Source organism: Pseudonaja textilis, chromosome 2, assembly GCF_049901715.1.
Source record: "Pseudonaja textilis isolate UNSWEBS1 chromosome 2, rPseTex1.2, whole genome shotgun sequence".
NCBI classification, from domain to species: domain Eukaryota; kingdom Metazoa; phylum Chordata; class Lepidosauria; order Squamata; family Elapidae; genus Pseudonaja; species Pseudonaja textilis.
The window spans coordinates 136286745-136303390 of NC_141991.1; the positions used below are offsets into that span (position 1 = coordinate 136286745).

At 38.8% G+C, this 16646-nt stretch overlaps 1 protein-coding gene across 1 annotated transcript in view; it reads left to right on the forward strand.

Annotated features, from left to right (window-relative positions):
• COL2A1 (collagen type II alpha 1 chain) overlaps positions 1-16646 on the forward strand; it is a 79842-nt gene that overhangs the window by 32571 nt on the left and 30625 nt on the right. Inside the window, exons 19-27 of the mRNA XM_087925421.1 lie at positions 1839-1937; positions 3481-3525; positions 3725-3823; positions 5810-5863; positions 9894-10001; positions 11454-11507; positions 13487-13585; positions 15537-15590; positions 16424-16522. Coding sequence (XP_087781547.1) covers positions 1839-1937; positions 3481-3525; positions 3725-3823; positions 5810-5863; positions 9894-10001; positions 11454-11507; positions 13487-13585; positions 15537-15590; positions 16424-16522 — 711 coding nt within the window. The remainder of the gene's footprint in view (positions 1-1838; positions 1938-3480; positions 3526-3724; positions 3824-5809; positions 5864-9893; positions 10002-11453; positions 11508-13486; positions 13586-15536; positions 15591-16423; positions 16523-16646) is intronic.

A 16646-nucleotide genomic window follows, 5' to 3' on the forward strand; every position in this document is an offset into this window, starting at 1 on the left:
AACAGAAACTAGATTTTTACTAAAGGGGACAAGGCAATCAGAGGATCAATTCCATCCCATCCCCCACCCCAGAGACCTATCATAATGTTATTTTCTTATTGTAAGGCTAATTAGGGCGAGGGAAAACACAGAGACAGCCAGAGAGAATGGCCTTCCCTTGGGAATTCCCAAAACCACATGGTTTCTGATTTTAGTGTGCTAATCTGCTAGTGGACTGGTTTCTAGGGTTACTAGACAGTGAAGGGGCCATGTGTATATGTGTGAGGGGAGGTAGAGATGGTAGGAAATGAGGCCCCCTTGTGCAGTATCCCACAAGAACTAACAATGGGTCTTCTTCATTAACAAAGTGCCCTTGTTACAAAAGATGAAGAAAAGAATCCTTCTGAAGGGAATGTCACAGATAATAAGATGGGGTGAGGGAGGGGAGAGGAGTATTTGCATTTTGCATTTTAGGAATGGTGCTTTCTTTGGGAGTTGTGGGAAAAACAAGAATGGAAAAGCGTAAAAGTTTGGTACGAAATAACACAAGTGTGTGTGTAAGTTTTTGGATTCTCCAGAGCTCTTTGTTAATTGATCTAGTCCAAAAAGGAAGGTGGGAAAGAAGTGGACAAACAAAATAAAAATTAAAAACATGCCTGGCCAAATGTTTTAATTTGAGGTTTTGCAATTTAAGGAGTAAGATTGTCCAAGTTACTCATAAAAAATTGTCCAAGTTACTCATAAAAAATAAGGGTCTCTTCCCTCCTCTCTGGTCTGCCTCTCATTCTAGGCATGTTTTTGAATTCCTTTCCTTAGTCAAAATATCAGAGATCCTTGTCCAGAAGCCATGGTAGCCTCTTATGAGTGCCTGTTTTATATTATTTTAAATAAAATATTTCACATTGGGAGCATCACAGTTTATTTATTTAACGTATGGCATATCATATGACTGGGACGCGGTGGCTCAGTGGCTAAGACGCTGAGCTTGTTGATCAGCAAGAATCCCTAGCTGATCCCTACATCAATGTATCCAAATTTGCATCCCAGGTTTTAGACCACTTTATTCATCACAGCTTTATACCACTTTACAGAAAAAATGTGAGATCTAAGTGTGGTCTCTTTTAAAGAACCAATGTAGGGCAATTACGTAACTTCTGAAAATAGTGGAAAATGGAGAGGAAAGTTATTGCCCCAAAGTTGCAGTCACCAAGCTCTTCTTATAAGATACAGCCTGATTATTCGTATAGGTTACAAAGAATCTAGTAGGTTTTTTTTCCTGATGATATTTAAATGCTTATTAATAGTATGACCCAGGAAAGCCTTTGATTGTCCAGCTGCAGGAAGTGTGTAACTTCTATCAGTTCCAGGGTCTATCAGTTCTATTAGACTATGCAGGCCACATGGAGGATTATACTCTTAATGATTGGTGAGGCCATCGCTCATAGGAGAGAGTTTTTAGGAACTTTAAGAAGTGCCTTAAACTTAAGGCAATCCCAAAAGTGATTTTCCAAAAGGCAACTGGACTCTCCTTGTTTTTCCTTGAATACGTTTTGCTTCTCATCCAAGAAGCTTCATCGGTTCTTGGATTGACACAACCATGACCTGGATGACTGAGAATCTCTATAGACTCTTAAGGCGGTCATTCTGCCCCTAAAACTCCTCTCAACCACCCAGTGAAAAGAACCTCAAATGTTTGCCTCTGCAACCCCATTGAGAAGTTCTGAGTGGCAAAATAGGAATGGAGGTGGGTTATATGAATTCCATGGTCTGCCCTTTTTGCATCCTTCTCTTCGTGGATATCTTTGCTGTGCCCTTTTTGTTTTGTAGTAATTCATGTTCCTTTCTTTATATCTATTCAGGGTGAAGCTGGTCCCACTGGTGCTCGTGGCCCTGAGGGTGCCCAAGGCTCTCGAGGTGAATCTGGATCCCCTGGTTCTCCGGGACCTGCAGGACCTCCAGTAAGTACTTTGGTTCTTAAAATATGTTCAAGATCCAGAATCTTCAGATAAGGTGAAGATGGTTTAATTCACACCTAGGCCATCTACAACCAACAGGTTGCGTACAGTCCTCAGCCTTTTTCTATGTCAGCAGGGAGGAGACCACAGTGTACATTTTTTTTCCTGCTTTCTGCTTGATTAGACATTAGCTGATGATTGGGAATAATGGCTGTTCTTGCTGCTATTAATATGTGAATGAACATGAATATAGACTCAGACATAGTTTGTGGGAGAAATTACCGTGGTTTGTAATTGGCAAATTCTCCCACTTTTCACGGACCTTAGTTTAGTGGACTTTGGATGCAACAAAAAACCCCTGTCCATTTATAGCTTTAGACATGCGTAAAGTCTCACCTGCCATTTTACATTTGTGCAAAATTGATAAAATGTGCAAAATACATATGCATAAAATCCTATTCCCATTTTAAACTTACATAAAATGTACATAAGATATACATCTAAAATTTCTTTTGGATCTAGCAAACATTTTGCTTTAACAGAGCCTTCTTTGCTTCTATTAGTCTGCTAAATCTTAGGTTTACTGTATGTATCTAGAAACCTGTCCTACCATTTGGCTTACAATTCTGAATTCTAAATTCATAAGCCACCAGCAATGTGCACAACATTTCAATGCTAGAATAGGGCCTTGTGTTTTTTTTAATCTGGTCCTTCAAAGCCAAATGTAGTATGCAAAGTATTTCATCCATTCTAGTTTCTGCTAACAGTTATCTCTGAAGGTTTGTACAAAAGCCACATTTTCGTACACTTTTGCCCATTATCTCCTTCATTTGCCCACGTTGAACTGATTATAAGAAAATAAAATATGCCTACAAATGAGAGGAGAAGCATCTGTATCTCTTAATGAGATACAAATCATAGTATTGGCAAGAATTTTGGAGAATTCAAGATAAGAACTGACAAGTCCGGTCTTTTCATACTAGAAACTCCTTGAATCTTTGTAGCTACTGAGGTTTTAAGAATTTTGGAAACAAATTCTATTTTTTTTTTATAAAACCATAATGGCAAGTTAAGCTGTAATTGCAAATTAAATAACTGTTCATTTGATATTGTTTACTCCAAATTACTTGTACATATTTCAAGATCAGAATTATACTACCCATTGCTGTTTTGGGTTTCTTCACTTGGGAAGGAAAAAATATGGTTGTGAGTGATTTTGTGGTTTATGCCACCTGTTTATAGTTCGTTATTGTAAGAACTATTGCTCTTCTACAATATTAAACATATTCTAATCAAAAGATATGTACAGTATAAGATAATTTTTTGGGTTTCAATTAAATTGCATATTAGGAGTAATTAATGTGTTAAACACATTATTACATTTCATATTTTATAATCTTTTATAACTTTAATTAAAGAGAAAATAGCAGTTTACCAATAACTTGCAATTCAGTAAAGTTAAGTGAACTATTTTCTGAAAATCTCTGAAATGACAATCATTTTTTTTTAAAAGGTATTTTGCTCACAGATTTCTTCTTGTTTTTAGGGAAACCCTGGAAATGACGGGATCCCTGGTGCCAAAGGATCAGCAGTAAGTAGCACATTAGATGGAAATAAAGGCAGAGCTAATTGGAGACTTTGGAAGACTTGAGGAATGTTGACAGAATCTCTGGTCTAAGCTACCTATTGAAATTCTGAACATCAGCAGGGATCTTTCTGAATATCCTGTTGTGTCTCAATCCACCTGCATTTCTCATTCCTAACTCTGGGTTTCTTGATTCGATTAACAGGGTGGTCCTGGCATTGCTGGTGCTCCTGGTTTTCCTGGCCCACGTGGACCACCTGGGCCACAAGGTGCAACAGGACCTTTGGGTCCCAAAGGTCAGGCGGTAAGAAACAGAGATAGGGATACCATGAAACTGTGACGTGCCTGGTGCTCCAGACTGATTGCTCAGGATCTTGCCTCTTGCCTCTGTTCTGGGGTGGCTTCATTCTGGGTGATTCATATCATGGGTGCTTCATTTTGAGCCTGGTTCTGGCTGGCTTGTTTTCATGCTGATCTTAACTGGGATCTGGCCACGGATGGTTAAAGAACAATATCCACCTTTTCATCAACTTTGCCTGCCTGCAGTAACGATTACAATGATTGCCACTTGTCCGTTATTTCCATAAAGTTCTACGTGTGGACTTAAAAGAAGAGGGTGCAATTTTCCTCTGCTTGATTGTTTCAGAGGCATTTGAAAGTGGTGAAAAATATATTTGTGTTTCTCCAAAACCTGGCAAGGTGTTATAATTGATTTTTTTTTTTTTGCTATCCTTAGCAAAAAAGAGAGAGGGAGGAGGAGAGAGTGAAATCTCCCTTAATCCTCTGGATCTCTCTGGAGAATTTGGGGGAGCGGAGGGATTTTTCACTTGGGCTGGCATGTGGCCATCAGATAGCGAACAGAAGATTGCTTTGCTTCAGTGATCTAGTATTGCAGTGCCAAAAATGTGTGACAATGTGAAGTATTGCTAAAAGCATCTGGAGACTGCAGAAAATGTAATACTCGCTGTACATGATTTACACTTTGGGAAGATGACAGCTGGAAAATTCAATCCTAAACAAACATACTAAAGAGGAAGCCTTCTTGAGCTCAAAGACTTACTTACTTACTTACTTCCAAGTTAACTCATTTGAGACGGCATTGCTAGTCAATTAGAAGTGATAAGAAATACAGGTCTATGCTTTTATAAACTAATAAAAAATGACAAGTTTTGGGGGCCTGAATTGGTCTTCTAGACATTCACTTTATATCTAAAACACCCTCTTTACTGAAGAATCATGTAATTCATGCAATATCCGACATTATGATGGATTTAAGAAGCTGTAAAAGATTGCAGGCATATCTTGGAAAATTCATAAAAACTATTATTAAAAAAATAATTACTGGAGTGTATTATATCCAAATAGGGAAATGAAGTCTATTTAATAATGGGAAAAGTAGCAGTGAGTTATAGGCTGAACTGAACAGGTGCTGTTACAAAACCATGGTTTGAAATTGATTCAAAAAACAGGCAAGCACAGCAACCTTCTGCTCTTCATCAAAGACTTTTTGGCCTTCTACATGAAGCCAAGAAAAAGCTGTTGCCGTTTTGACAAACCCTCACATTGATGTGATTCTGTAAAGTAGCAGCATGCCTTTTTTCAGACTTGCATAGAAATCTGGAAAAAGCTGCTCTCCATTAAAAAAAATTGCCAATACATGATAAGTTCCCATTCATGCAAGTTCTGAATCACTTCTGATTTTTTTTTAAAAGCACATCCCTATTTCAGAGCAGTCCTCCATCATGAAAAAGACTTTATGAGATTTGACCATGTGAGCTTTGAGGACTTTTTAGCCGTAGTAATTTTTTTTAAACTTTCCTATTAAAAAATGTGGGAGAAGATAAGGAAGGCCAAATTGGTCCAAAACAGGCTCATACCCATCCTTGGAAGAAACCATTTGAAGATTTCCTGTCAGCAGATAATGCCTGTGGAGGGTTTTTTTGTGTGTGTGTGTGGACATAAAAGAGTTATTTTCAGGGGAATTCTCCCTATTGTTGTTGAAGGAAGATCCTGTTCCTCACAGTTATCTATAGGAATTACAGTGCTCTGCCCAAAGTCTGCTTCTTCTATAGTAGAAAATTCCAGCTTTTCTTCCATACTCTAATGTTTTCCTGCCTCTTTGCCTCTGATTCCCGCCTTTTCATCTAAAGAGTGAGCACCGTCTTTATTGTTAAAGCATCCCCTGCATCTGATACTGCTTTAAAAGTTTTTGCTGGTTTGATCAGTAGGTAGCCTAAAGTGATACAGAAATTGTTCTATCCTCTTAACATTTTTCTTTGTATCTCTGAAGGGAGAGCCAGGAATTGCAGGCTTCAAAGGTGAACAAGGCCCCAAGGGTGAACCTGTAAGTAATTGATCGTGTGTATGTTATTTTACACTAGACTTGAATGTATGCTCTTTTTTTACACTCTTGTTAAAGTTCTGTTTCTACAGGAACCCTCTGATCTGGATAGGGAATTTTGAGAGTTATAATCCCAGCCTGTTTGAAGGGCAACCATGGAAGGAATGGGGGGGTTGATTCCATTGTTTAGCATGGCAGAAATTACTGCAACTCTTCTGATAATTCCAAGGCTCCTTTAATATGTTCAGAGAAGGCATATCCTAAATCATTGGAAATTCAGGCTCCGAACACTACTTGGGAAAAGTTTATTTTCTTCCCCCATCATGTCCTTGCAACTGTAATTGCATTATTATTTTCTCAAATCAAGAAGTTTGAGAATGTGTTCAAAACATTTCTTCACAATTTTTTTCCTATTATATGGTAATCAGGTATCCTGATGTTCATAAAAATAAATATCTGCATTTTCTCTGAGCTTGCTAGATGTTTATACAAGTATGCCTTGTTTTCACAGTCCCTGCGTAGAGAAAATCAAATAAGCTCAATTACGACCAAATGTACAATTGAAAGCTTCTACAAAATCTGGAATTAACTGTGTAGCTTAGACTTCTAGTTGTTAGATTTTTCATCTGGACAAAAGAAATATTACTTTTAACATGAAATGGGACAGATGCCAGCAGCAGGTAGCTGACTGCAATCCCATTTTCTCCACTCAGCCCCAGTGTATGCCCAAGTAGACAGGAACCGGTTTATGCCTTTTTATTAATAAATAATTCTGGGCTGCTAGAACCGTGCTACAAAAATCTAAACAGCTACTACATGGGAGCAAAGAGGTAGCAAGATATTTGCTATCATCTCCTGGTCATCCACATTTTCACAGCCTGGGTCTGATAGTCATAGAATAAGTGCCTGAATGAAAATACTAATTTGTTCCTTTAAAACCACAAGCTGGATGCCTGTAGGAATCTAAAGCTTTAGTAGGAGAGATGTGTTGCATACATAGAATCCCAGGTTCAGTTGTTTTATATACTCAGTTTAATTTCCAATTAAAAAGGCCTGAAGCTGCTTATAAAGATTACCATTTGGAACCCTTGTAAAATTCTGTGCTTAAGGCATATAATAAAAAGTTTGTTTGATAGCAGAACTGAAAAAGAACTTTGTTTTAGGAAAGCACTAATGGTCTTGGCAATGCAAGTTTCATGTGCTTCCCTTTCTTTTCTCATTTGCTCACTGTCTGGTTTCAATATATGTCCTTTCTGTGTATCTGAGAGTGGCATGGTGGCTCAGTGGTTAAGACACTGGGCTTATCAGCTGGAAAGCCAGCAGCCCAGGTTTGAGACCTGAGCTCCATGTGACGATGTGAGCTCCTGTCCTCACCCCAGCTCCTGCCAACCTAGCATACAAATGCAAGTAGATAACTAGGTACCATTTCAGTGGAAAGGTTACACTGCTCCATGTCGTAATGCTGGCTACATGACTGCAGACAAGTCACGTGGACAGCGCTGGCTCAATGGCCTTGAAACAGGGATGAGCACCTCCCCCTATAGCCAGCAATGACTAGCGGAGTAAATCCTCAGGGACCTCCTGTGTATCTGAATCTTTCCAGATGATTAGTCTTTCTGGTTTCCAATCTTCTTAATCAGGTAGTCCAGTAGTCCAGGCAGTAGGTAAATGACTACTGTCTCTTTGCAGTTACAACATGATGAAAAAGTAACTTTGCGACCAGTGCTTGCTTGCATTTACAACTTTTGTAGGTCTCTGTAAAGCAAAGCACAGTTGTAGTTTCACTTATGACCTCTTCCCTTAATGACCCTGTTGCCAGTCCCAATTGTGGTCACTAAACAAAGATTACCTGTATAGTTTAAACACGGGATGGATCCAGGATGTCTGGATATTGGAAAATATGTTGGAATTAAGTTGCTTTAGGCCCAATCACAGGTACATCTTTGCAAGTCTAGAGTTTCCACACAAAGAACAGCAAAGTAGGAGTCTTTTGACCAGTAGCTGAGCTAAGAGAAATGACAGACTGTCACTATGTACTTATTTTCTGTGTTTTCAATTGGCTTGCAGATCTTATTCCACCACTTAAGGTGTCACCCAATCAGTTGCTTAAAAAAGCATCTCTTTCATCCCTCAGCAAACATAACAGAAAATTGCTAGCATTTTTCTCTAGTTCCTCATGTATTTCTGTGCATGTGTCAGAAGACATCTGCTTTGTTTTTTAATAAAATATCAGGTGCTCTGAGGTGAAACTGTGGAAGAAGAGGTGCATTGTTTAAAAGATACAAATAAATGAATAGAAAACCCTCAAAATCTTCTCACCCCTAAATCCTGCAAGCCTAGCATTTCTGCACTTTGTTTCTTAATCAGGTTATATGTGGGAGCTGGTAGACTAGGCACTCCAAAACTCCCTTCCTCTAAGAGCACAAGTCTGATAGTTAAGGCAACAGGTTAGAAAGCAGGGAACTATGAGTTCTAGTTCTACCTTAGCTATGAAAGCTGGCTAGATGATGTGTGTGTGTGTGTGTGTGTGTGTGTGTGTGTGTGTGTCTGTACACACACACACACACACATATCTGTATCTGAAGTAGCATTTATTGCCTTGAGATAGCATTTCACCATCCCATGTCACTGGCATGGGAATATCCCCAAAAGCTTGAATTGTAACATCATGGAGCTCTATTAATGGGACTGTACTTTGGCCTGCACGGCTTTCCCTTCCCTTTACCACTCTTTCTGTCATTATTTAAAACAGAAATAAAGCCTAGCTTTTTCTTTTAGATACAAAATCTCTTTTGGGGGGAGGGGGTTCTTGGAGAAAACCAGGGTAATTTTACTGCATTATTCTTGATGCTGAAGGTATGCCATGGTAAGCAATGATTCATTCACCAATTTATATGCTACTTTCAGATGGGTATAAATGGACCATTGCAGGGGTGGGCTTGCTCTGTGAAGTTCTTTAGTGCCATTTATATAAAATGTTTATTATGTAGCTCATCAGTCTTCATAGATAAAAGGCAGCATAGGCATTCCAGTGACTTAAGGGATTGTCTGGGTTTCCCAGATTATACTCAATGATATATTTATGTCCTTTGTTAATTTTAGATAGCATTGCTTTTTCACCTAGCAACATCCAAAGGATGGAACTTAACTTCTGCCTATATTGAGAGTGTGTCTTCTAATTTAAAGAGCATCAATGTTAACACTATACACTTCCATGTGTATACTACCATCTGAACAGTGAGAAATGTTAAAATATGATGAGAACTTCCAAGGGTACCAGTTTCTAGGAGAGAAATCACTGGAATTTGATAAAGCTATAATGCAAGTTTTATTTAGATGAATAGATAGACTGAGTATAAGATGAAGGGTTCATAACATTTATGTTTCTATAAATATTTGTCCCCATCACATAACTAGAGAAACTCAGAGCTACAAGTTTTGTGAAACTAAAATAGCTCTTTCCATTTCTTATTCTAATGTAGGCTGCCTTTTTGCTATGATGTGTACACAGAGAGAGGGGGGGAGGGGGAGGGATGGAGAGAGAGGGAGAGAGAGAGAGAGAGAGAGAGAGAGAGAAGGTTGGTGATGGCCATCAACTATTATTGGGGCTTTGAAACAAAGTTACAATTATTGCCAATCCTTTATTTAATCTTATGCAGCATAACTTTGGAGTACTTACTATCTGGATGTCTTAGCTAAAGTTTTTCACTCAAGCAAAGATTTTAGCCCATGATTTAGAGCAAGGAGGAGACCAATTCTTGTCTTGCCCACCCATAACAATTAAAAAAGATTAATCAACCTGGTACCAATGAAAATTGCACTTGAAATAGTGAAGATAAATATGAAAACTAGCTGAAGTTGCCCCTCTGCAGAGTTACCTTGCTACAGAGATTGGATCACCTAAATTCTGGGTGATGTTCAAAATGTTGTTCTAAAGATACAGTAACCGTTGATAGGTTTTTGACATTATTGGATAAAAGATAAAGGAACACGAAAGTTATAACTAAGCCGCTTTACCGTTTCTCATCCCCAGGGCCCTGCGGGACCACAAGGAGCCCCTGGCCCAGCCGGCGAAGAAGGGAAGAGAGGAGGTCGTGGTGAGCCAGGAGCTGCAGGACCAAGTGGACCACCTGGAGAAAGGGTAAGTAATATCATTTGCAGGGAGTAGTCCTCTATGAGGAATGCCTCTAAGCCAGAGGTGTCAAACTCATGGCGTCATGGTGGCATGGCATCACATGATGTATCGGGACTTTTTCCGCCCCTTCATTAAACTGCGTGTGGCCGTGGCCAGTGCATGACGCCTCCGGCCATGGGCTGTGAGTTTGACAGCCCTGCTCTAAGCCATGTGGTGTCAGGCACGAACAACCAGATCCATACGTGTAGAGTTTAAAGTTGCTACTTTATTGTTTTATGCCTGTTTCACAGGAATCTTTTCAGATGGGTAGCTTGTGCCAGGGAAAGGCCAAGTAAGCCTCAGAGGCATTCAGGGAAGTGGTTCCAATCTGGCCCTCTTGTGTAGTGAGTTTAAGCTTATTCCCTGCTTGAGCCCTTCTCCCAACTGGGGCAGTGGCTCTCCAACATGTGGTGCAAATTTCAAGCAAGGGATTAATTAAACTTAGGTTGGAAGTTGGCTAAGGTAGTGTCTTACAGTTGATCGCCATTTTGATTGAAATTGTTGGAATAAAAGGCAACAGATAATACAAGGTAATGTCATGTTAGTGACACATAATTTTTGAGGCCATTGAGTTCTGGTCCCCAAAATAGCAGCCTCTTGATCTTTTAAAGATTGTAGAGCAATAGCCTCTATAGAGTGAACTCATGTTTTAAGTGCAAAATATTTGGACTGTTATAGCACAGAAGATATAAAGAAAAAATTGTATTTGGTCAGAGCTCTTGGCCAAAGTAGCTATACAACTCTTTGTTGCTGATACTTGTTACATTCATAGAAATATAGTTAATGTACATTGCTTTATGTGGCCATGTTGCAATAGAAAAAAATTCCCCCCTTCACACACACACACACACACACACACATACACTTATACTTCCATAAACTCTCTCTTCTATGGGGAATGGTGGTGCGAGAGAAGAATTGTATTGTTTCCATCCTTGTTTGCTTTCCCTGGGCTATTGAAAGGGAGAAGTATGGTTGCCAATTCAATCTTGGCTTTATAATACCTGTTGGGATAGCCAAAATGCAGGAATTTGGAAGAGGATAATGCCCAACATCTTTCGAGTGGGAAAATGGCCTGCCTCACATTCTGAAGCGTACGGAGTTTTCCAATTTAAACCCTTTTTCGGTTGGAAAATAAGTTGGCTCTTATGCCAAAGGCAGGTGCAAAACTGGCATTGCAGGAATATATATCTGGGAATAGAAGAATCGGAGGCGCCCTACTATGTAAAATGGTCTTAAGAACATTGAGATTCTTCCCTTAGAACAGGTTATATTGTTTAGATCCACACAAGGTATTTCTTGTGTATAATAGTTATATTGTTAGCATACTCGCCAGCTATGTCCTTGTTCTGAAAGAGCTAGAAGTGATCCAGGGTTCCAGAGCTGAATCTTTGGTAATGATGTATTTTTTGCCTTCAGGGTTCCCCCGGAAATCGTGGTTTTCCTGGTCAGGATGGATTAGCTGGCCCCAAGGTGAGTGTTGAACTTGCTGCCTTCTCACTGGAATAACATTTTTTTTTTAAAAAAATAGAAGTGTTCGTCGTCTCTTTTTTTCTATCACTATTGACAAATAGCAATCTGAGGTATGAAAATGACATTCTGTGTTTCCTTTAAAAGTCTCCCAGATCGTGCATTCTTTCACAGAAAATATAATATTAACATTTTGGACATGCTGTAAGATATCTTTAGAATCAATTGATTAACATTTTTCTTTGGAAAAGTTCACCACCTCATCCATTTCACAGATTTATAGTACTTAGGATAGGGGTGAGCAATCCTGTGGAGTTTTACTTCTAAAATTCATAATTTACCGATTACATCCAGGTGCAGAAGACATGCATTTAGAAAGAAGAAACCCCAAATTGAGTATAAACTAAAGAATTATCTTCTTTCATTGTCCTATATGGTTCCATAAAGCTCTAATTCTTTCATAAAGTTCTAAGTTCTTTCATAATCATTGTGAGAGAACTAGTGTGGTGTGGTAGCTTAGCTAGTAGGATTGAAGACACTTTGGATCAGGCTCAGCCTTAGGGTCATTGAGTAAATTTGGGCTGGTCACATCCAGCCTATCTCACTATTTTGTTATCTTTGGGGAAATAAATTGGAGGAGATAGTGCTGGGTATACCAAGTTGAGCTCCTAGAAAAATGGTGGGAGAGAAATTTAATGACTGAATAAATAAATTTAATGACTGAATACATCCATTTGTGGTTACTATTGTCCTTTGTAATTTAGCTTGAGGAGGAATTATTTTACTACAGAGGTAGGTAAATCATTAAGGACTAGGATGCAGATATGCTGCAAACTTAGTTTATCTTCTGCTCACCTCTTCAGGTTATTTTTAGGATGTCAGAATAATTAAATAAGTTTTAAACCTCTTTAATATATATAGGAAGTCCTCGACTTACAATAGTTTACAATAGTGACCATTCAAAGTTACAATATCACTGAAAAAAAGTGACTTATGACTGTTTTTTCAAACTTACAACTGTTGCAGCATCCCTTTGGCCATGTGGTCAAAATTCAGGTGCTTGCCAACTGGTTCATATATATGATGGTTTGCTATATATGTATGTATGTATGTATGTATGTATATGTATATGTATATATATATATATATATGTAGATCTTTGGTTGTTCGGGTTTTCTCCCGCGTAAGATTCGAAGTATCTAGGCAACGTTTCGATGAAGTCTCATTCATCATCTTCAGGCTTCTGTCTCCAGCTCTGTGCTTCGAACAACCAAAGATCTACATATAAATACCCGCGAGAACCTCAGAAAACATATATATATATGTATATATGTGTGTATGTATGTATGTATATGTGTGTGTATGTATGTATGTGTGTGTGTGTGTGTATATATATATATATATATATTCATATTCTTAAGTTTTCGTGGGTATTTATATGTATGGTATTCAGCTTTGTTCGGATATTTTCCCACGTCATTATGGTTGTGCTTTTAAAGTTGTAGCAACATTTTGGCTGAATCTCATCATCACCTGATGATGGCAGATGAGATTCTGCTGAAACGTAGCTACAACTTTAAAAGTACAACTATAATGACGTGGGAAAATACCCGAACAAAGCTGAATACCATACATATATGTATATGTATATATACACACATACATACGGGGGGCCACGTGATCCCCTTTTGCAACCTTCTGACTAGCAAAGTCAATGGGGAAGCCAGATTCACTTAACAACCGTGTTAAGTTAACAAATGCAATGATTCACTTAACAACTTTGGCAAGAAAAGTCATAAAATGGGGCAAAACTTTAGCAACAAATATTTTGGTCTCAATTGTGGTCTTAACTCAAGAACCTACCTGTATAATGTAGGTGTGTCCAGAGTGATGGTAGAACATTGGGCCAAATACAGGTTTTCCTGGTATTCTTCAGAAACTCTTTGACTAATGTATTTCTTGCTTAAATCTTCTTTAAATAGGGTGCTCCTGGAGAACGCGGCCCTCCTGGCCTTGGGGGACCAAAAGGTGCCCCTGGAGATCCTGGACGACCTGGGGAACCTGGCCTGCCTGGTGCCCGGGTAAGATCAATGTGGAATTGAATAAGCCACATAAAGGAGATGCCCCCCAAAGTGAGAAGAACAGCTAGTCTAGGGATTCTCGCATCACTGTGGAAGAATATCACTTAGAAATAGAAATAGAATAGAATAGCAGAGTTGGAAGGGACCTTGGAGGTCTTCTAGTCCAACCCCCTGCCTAGGCAGGAAGTCCTACACCACTCCAGACAAATGGTTATCCAACAACTTTTTAAAAACTTCCAGTGTTGGAGCATTCACAACGTCCAGAGGGCAAGTTGTTCCACTGATTAATTGTTCTAACTGTCCGGAAATTTCTCTTTAGTTCTAAGTTGCTTCTCTCCTTGATTAGTTTCCACCCATCGCTTCTTGTCCTGCCCTCGGTTGCTTTGGAGAATAGCTTGGCTCCCTCTTCTTTGTGGCAGCCCCTGAGATATTGGAACACTGCTATCATGTCTCCCCTAGTCCTTCTATTCATTAGACTGGACATACCCAGTTCCTGCAACTGTTCTTCATATGTTTTAGCCTCCAGTCCCCTAATAACTGAAAGACCTGACTTCTTAGTATTGCTACTATTTATATACGTGAATCAAGCCTGCTTATAAAGCATGTGCAGTAATATACCTGATGACACAGCTGGTGCCAAGTAGTACAAAACGTTCTTTTTGGGTAGAGAAACGAAAGGCATTTGCACTGCTGTGGCGTCAGGTTGGATTTATACAGATGGATTGAAGCATCTCTGAAGAATTGGGTACTTTTTGTGTTGAGTCTCTATTTTTGTTTTTTAAAGGAAGGGGTTATGCAAATAGTCCTTGTTTTAGCACCTGCCTCGTTTAGCAACCAATCCTCAAATTTATGACCTTTGCAGGTCAGTAAAGCAAAGCAAAGCCTAAGTAACATCACAAGCAAAGATACATTTTCACTTAGCAACAGCTTCACTTAGCAACTAAGTTGCCAGTCCCAATAGTTATTGTTTAATGAGGGCTGTCTATAAGAGACAGTGCGCAGTTGTTTTGCATTTTGTATCTGGTTAAAAATATACTAGGGTATAATGCCTGGTGTGACTTTATAATGAAATAACATCAGGCCAACCTGTATACTCATCTGTGCTTTATTTCATTGCACGCTACAGTTGATGGACAATGCAGTTATGATCACTACCGTCTGAAGTTATTAGAATTAGAGGAGAGGAGAAACATATACATACTTGTACTGTAGTAGAGCAATTTAAATACGAGCTGTAAGTAACCACTAGATGGCAACAAGTGCATACAGAAAATTCTTTTAATTTTCCATTTTTTGCAGCTCAAATATGCTAAGCCAGATATGTGGCATCCATAATTCTCAGAGCTTCCAGATTAAGTTTTGTGTCCATAAAAGTCCCTGTTTGAAACAGTCTTGACTCAGAAAAATTCTGCCCCATTTTCAGTGCCAGGTGTGAGGTAGAATGAGTGAGCTTGGCTGCTTGGCAGACAGAAAAAAGCTATGAGCAGTTTGACTGCAGCAATTGCAGCTGTATCTGTATTTACAGCGGTAAAAGGATCTGTTTGGGTCATTTTTATTTGTGATGGGTGGATAGATAGATAGATAGATAGATAGATAGATAGATAGATAGATAGATAGATAGATAGATAGATGGATGATATGGGAAAGATGATATGATAGATGGAAAAGAAAGAAAAAGAAAGAAAGAAAGAAAAAGAAAGAAAGAAAGAAAGAAAGAAAGAAAGAAAGAAAGAAAGAAAGAAAGAAAGAAAGAAAGAAAGAAAAAAAAACAGGCTCTGCAATTTTTCAGCCAGTTATCTTGGGCATATTGCTTCAGCTACTGTTCCTAAAGTTTGAGACAATGAAAACACTGGGTAAATTAAATCAGAATTAATTTTCTTGGCAACACTTGAAGAAATCCAAAACTATCTTAATTTTCTTTTTATATATATATATAACCTCTTGTTACTAGGGCCTCACTGGTCGTCCTGGAGATGCTGGTGCTCAAGGCAAAGTTGGTCCATCTGTAAGTGAAATTCCGTACTTTTCCTCTTGTGGCATGCAGAATATTTGAGGACATGGTTAAGATAGAAAACTATGATGATAAAATGAGGCAGAATTGCAAACATTTCCTTTGTGTTAACTTGTGTGGAGAATTTTAAAAAATACTGAAGTTGGATTTAAAGCTGTGACCTGTTTCACATATTGCACAAAGCCATTGTTTGCTTACACATAGTTTATTGACTAAACCACACACATCCATGTTTCCACAAAGTACTAAGTCAGCCTGATTTATAAACCACATTGGAGGCTTTAAGCCACTATGTTAAGCCAATGACCCATATTAGCATAGCACAAGAACCTGCAGAAAAATATATTTATATGAGAATATATATTTATATACTTGGTGAGTCAATTGTGGCTATTCTTAATAGTGTTATTAGTCAGATTTGTATTCCCTCTTTCTTCCAGATCTCAGTATAGTTTAGAGGGAAATCTCTTATTAGTTTTATCCCCACAATAGCAGATTTGTGGATAGGTTGGGCTAAGAAAAAGTACTGTTATCCCATTCCATAGCTAATGGTGGCCTAGAACTTCGCACTCCTAATCCAACATTTTTACTTCTAGACCACAATAACACTTTAAATACTTTCATAGGGGACTTGATCCCATCACTGTACAACAAAAAAGGCATGAAGGGTGAATGAATATCATTATATAGATCAATTTTACACTGACCTATTAAAAACAGGTTAATAATACAAGCAGCCTCTTTTCCAGGTCAAGATAGCATTTCTACCCAGCTAGGTCTGTAGTGGCTTGCCATTTACTGGTCTTTGCCTTTCTCCCTCTCTCTAGGGTGCTCCGGGTGAAGATGGACGACCAGGCCCACCTGGTCCTCAAGGGGCTCGTGGTCAGCCTGGGGTCATGGGTTTCCCAGGCCCCAAAGGTGCTAATGTAAGTGAAGCTGTATTTGACTCATTAGAAGCAGGACCCTGGCAGTTTTTGAAGGGAAATAGGGAGCAAGTATGACATTTGGGCAGCTAACAGAAAGATCTCTTGACTTCTCCAACTTAGCCAA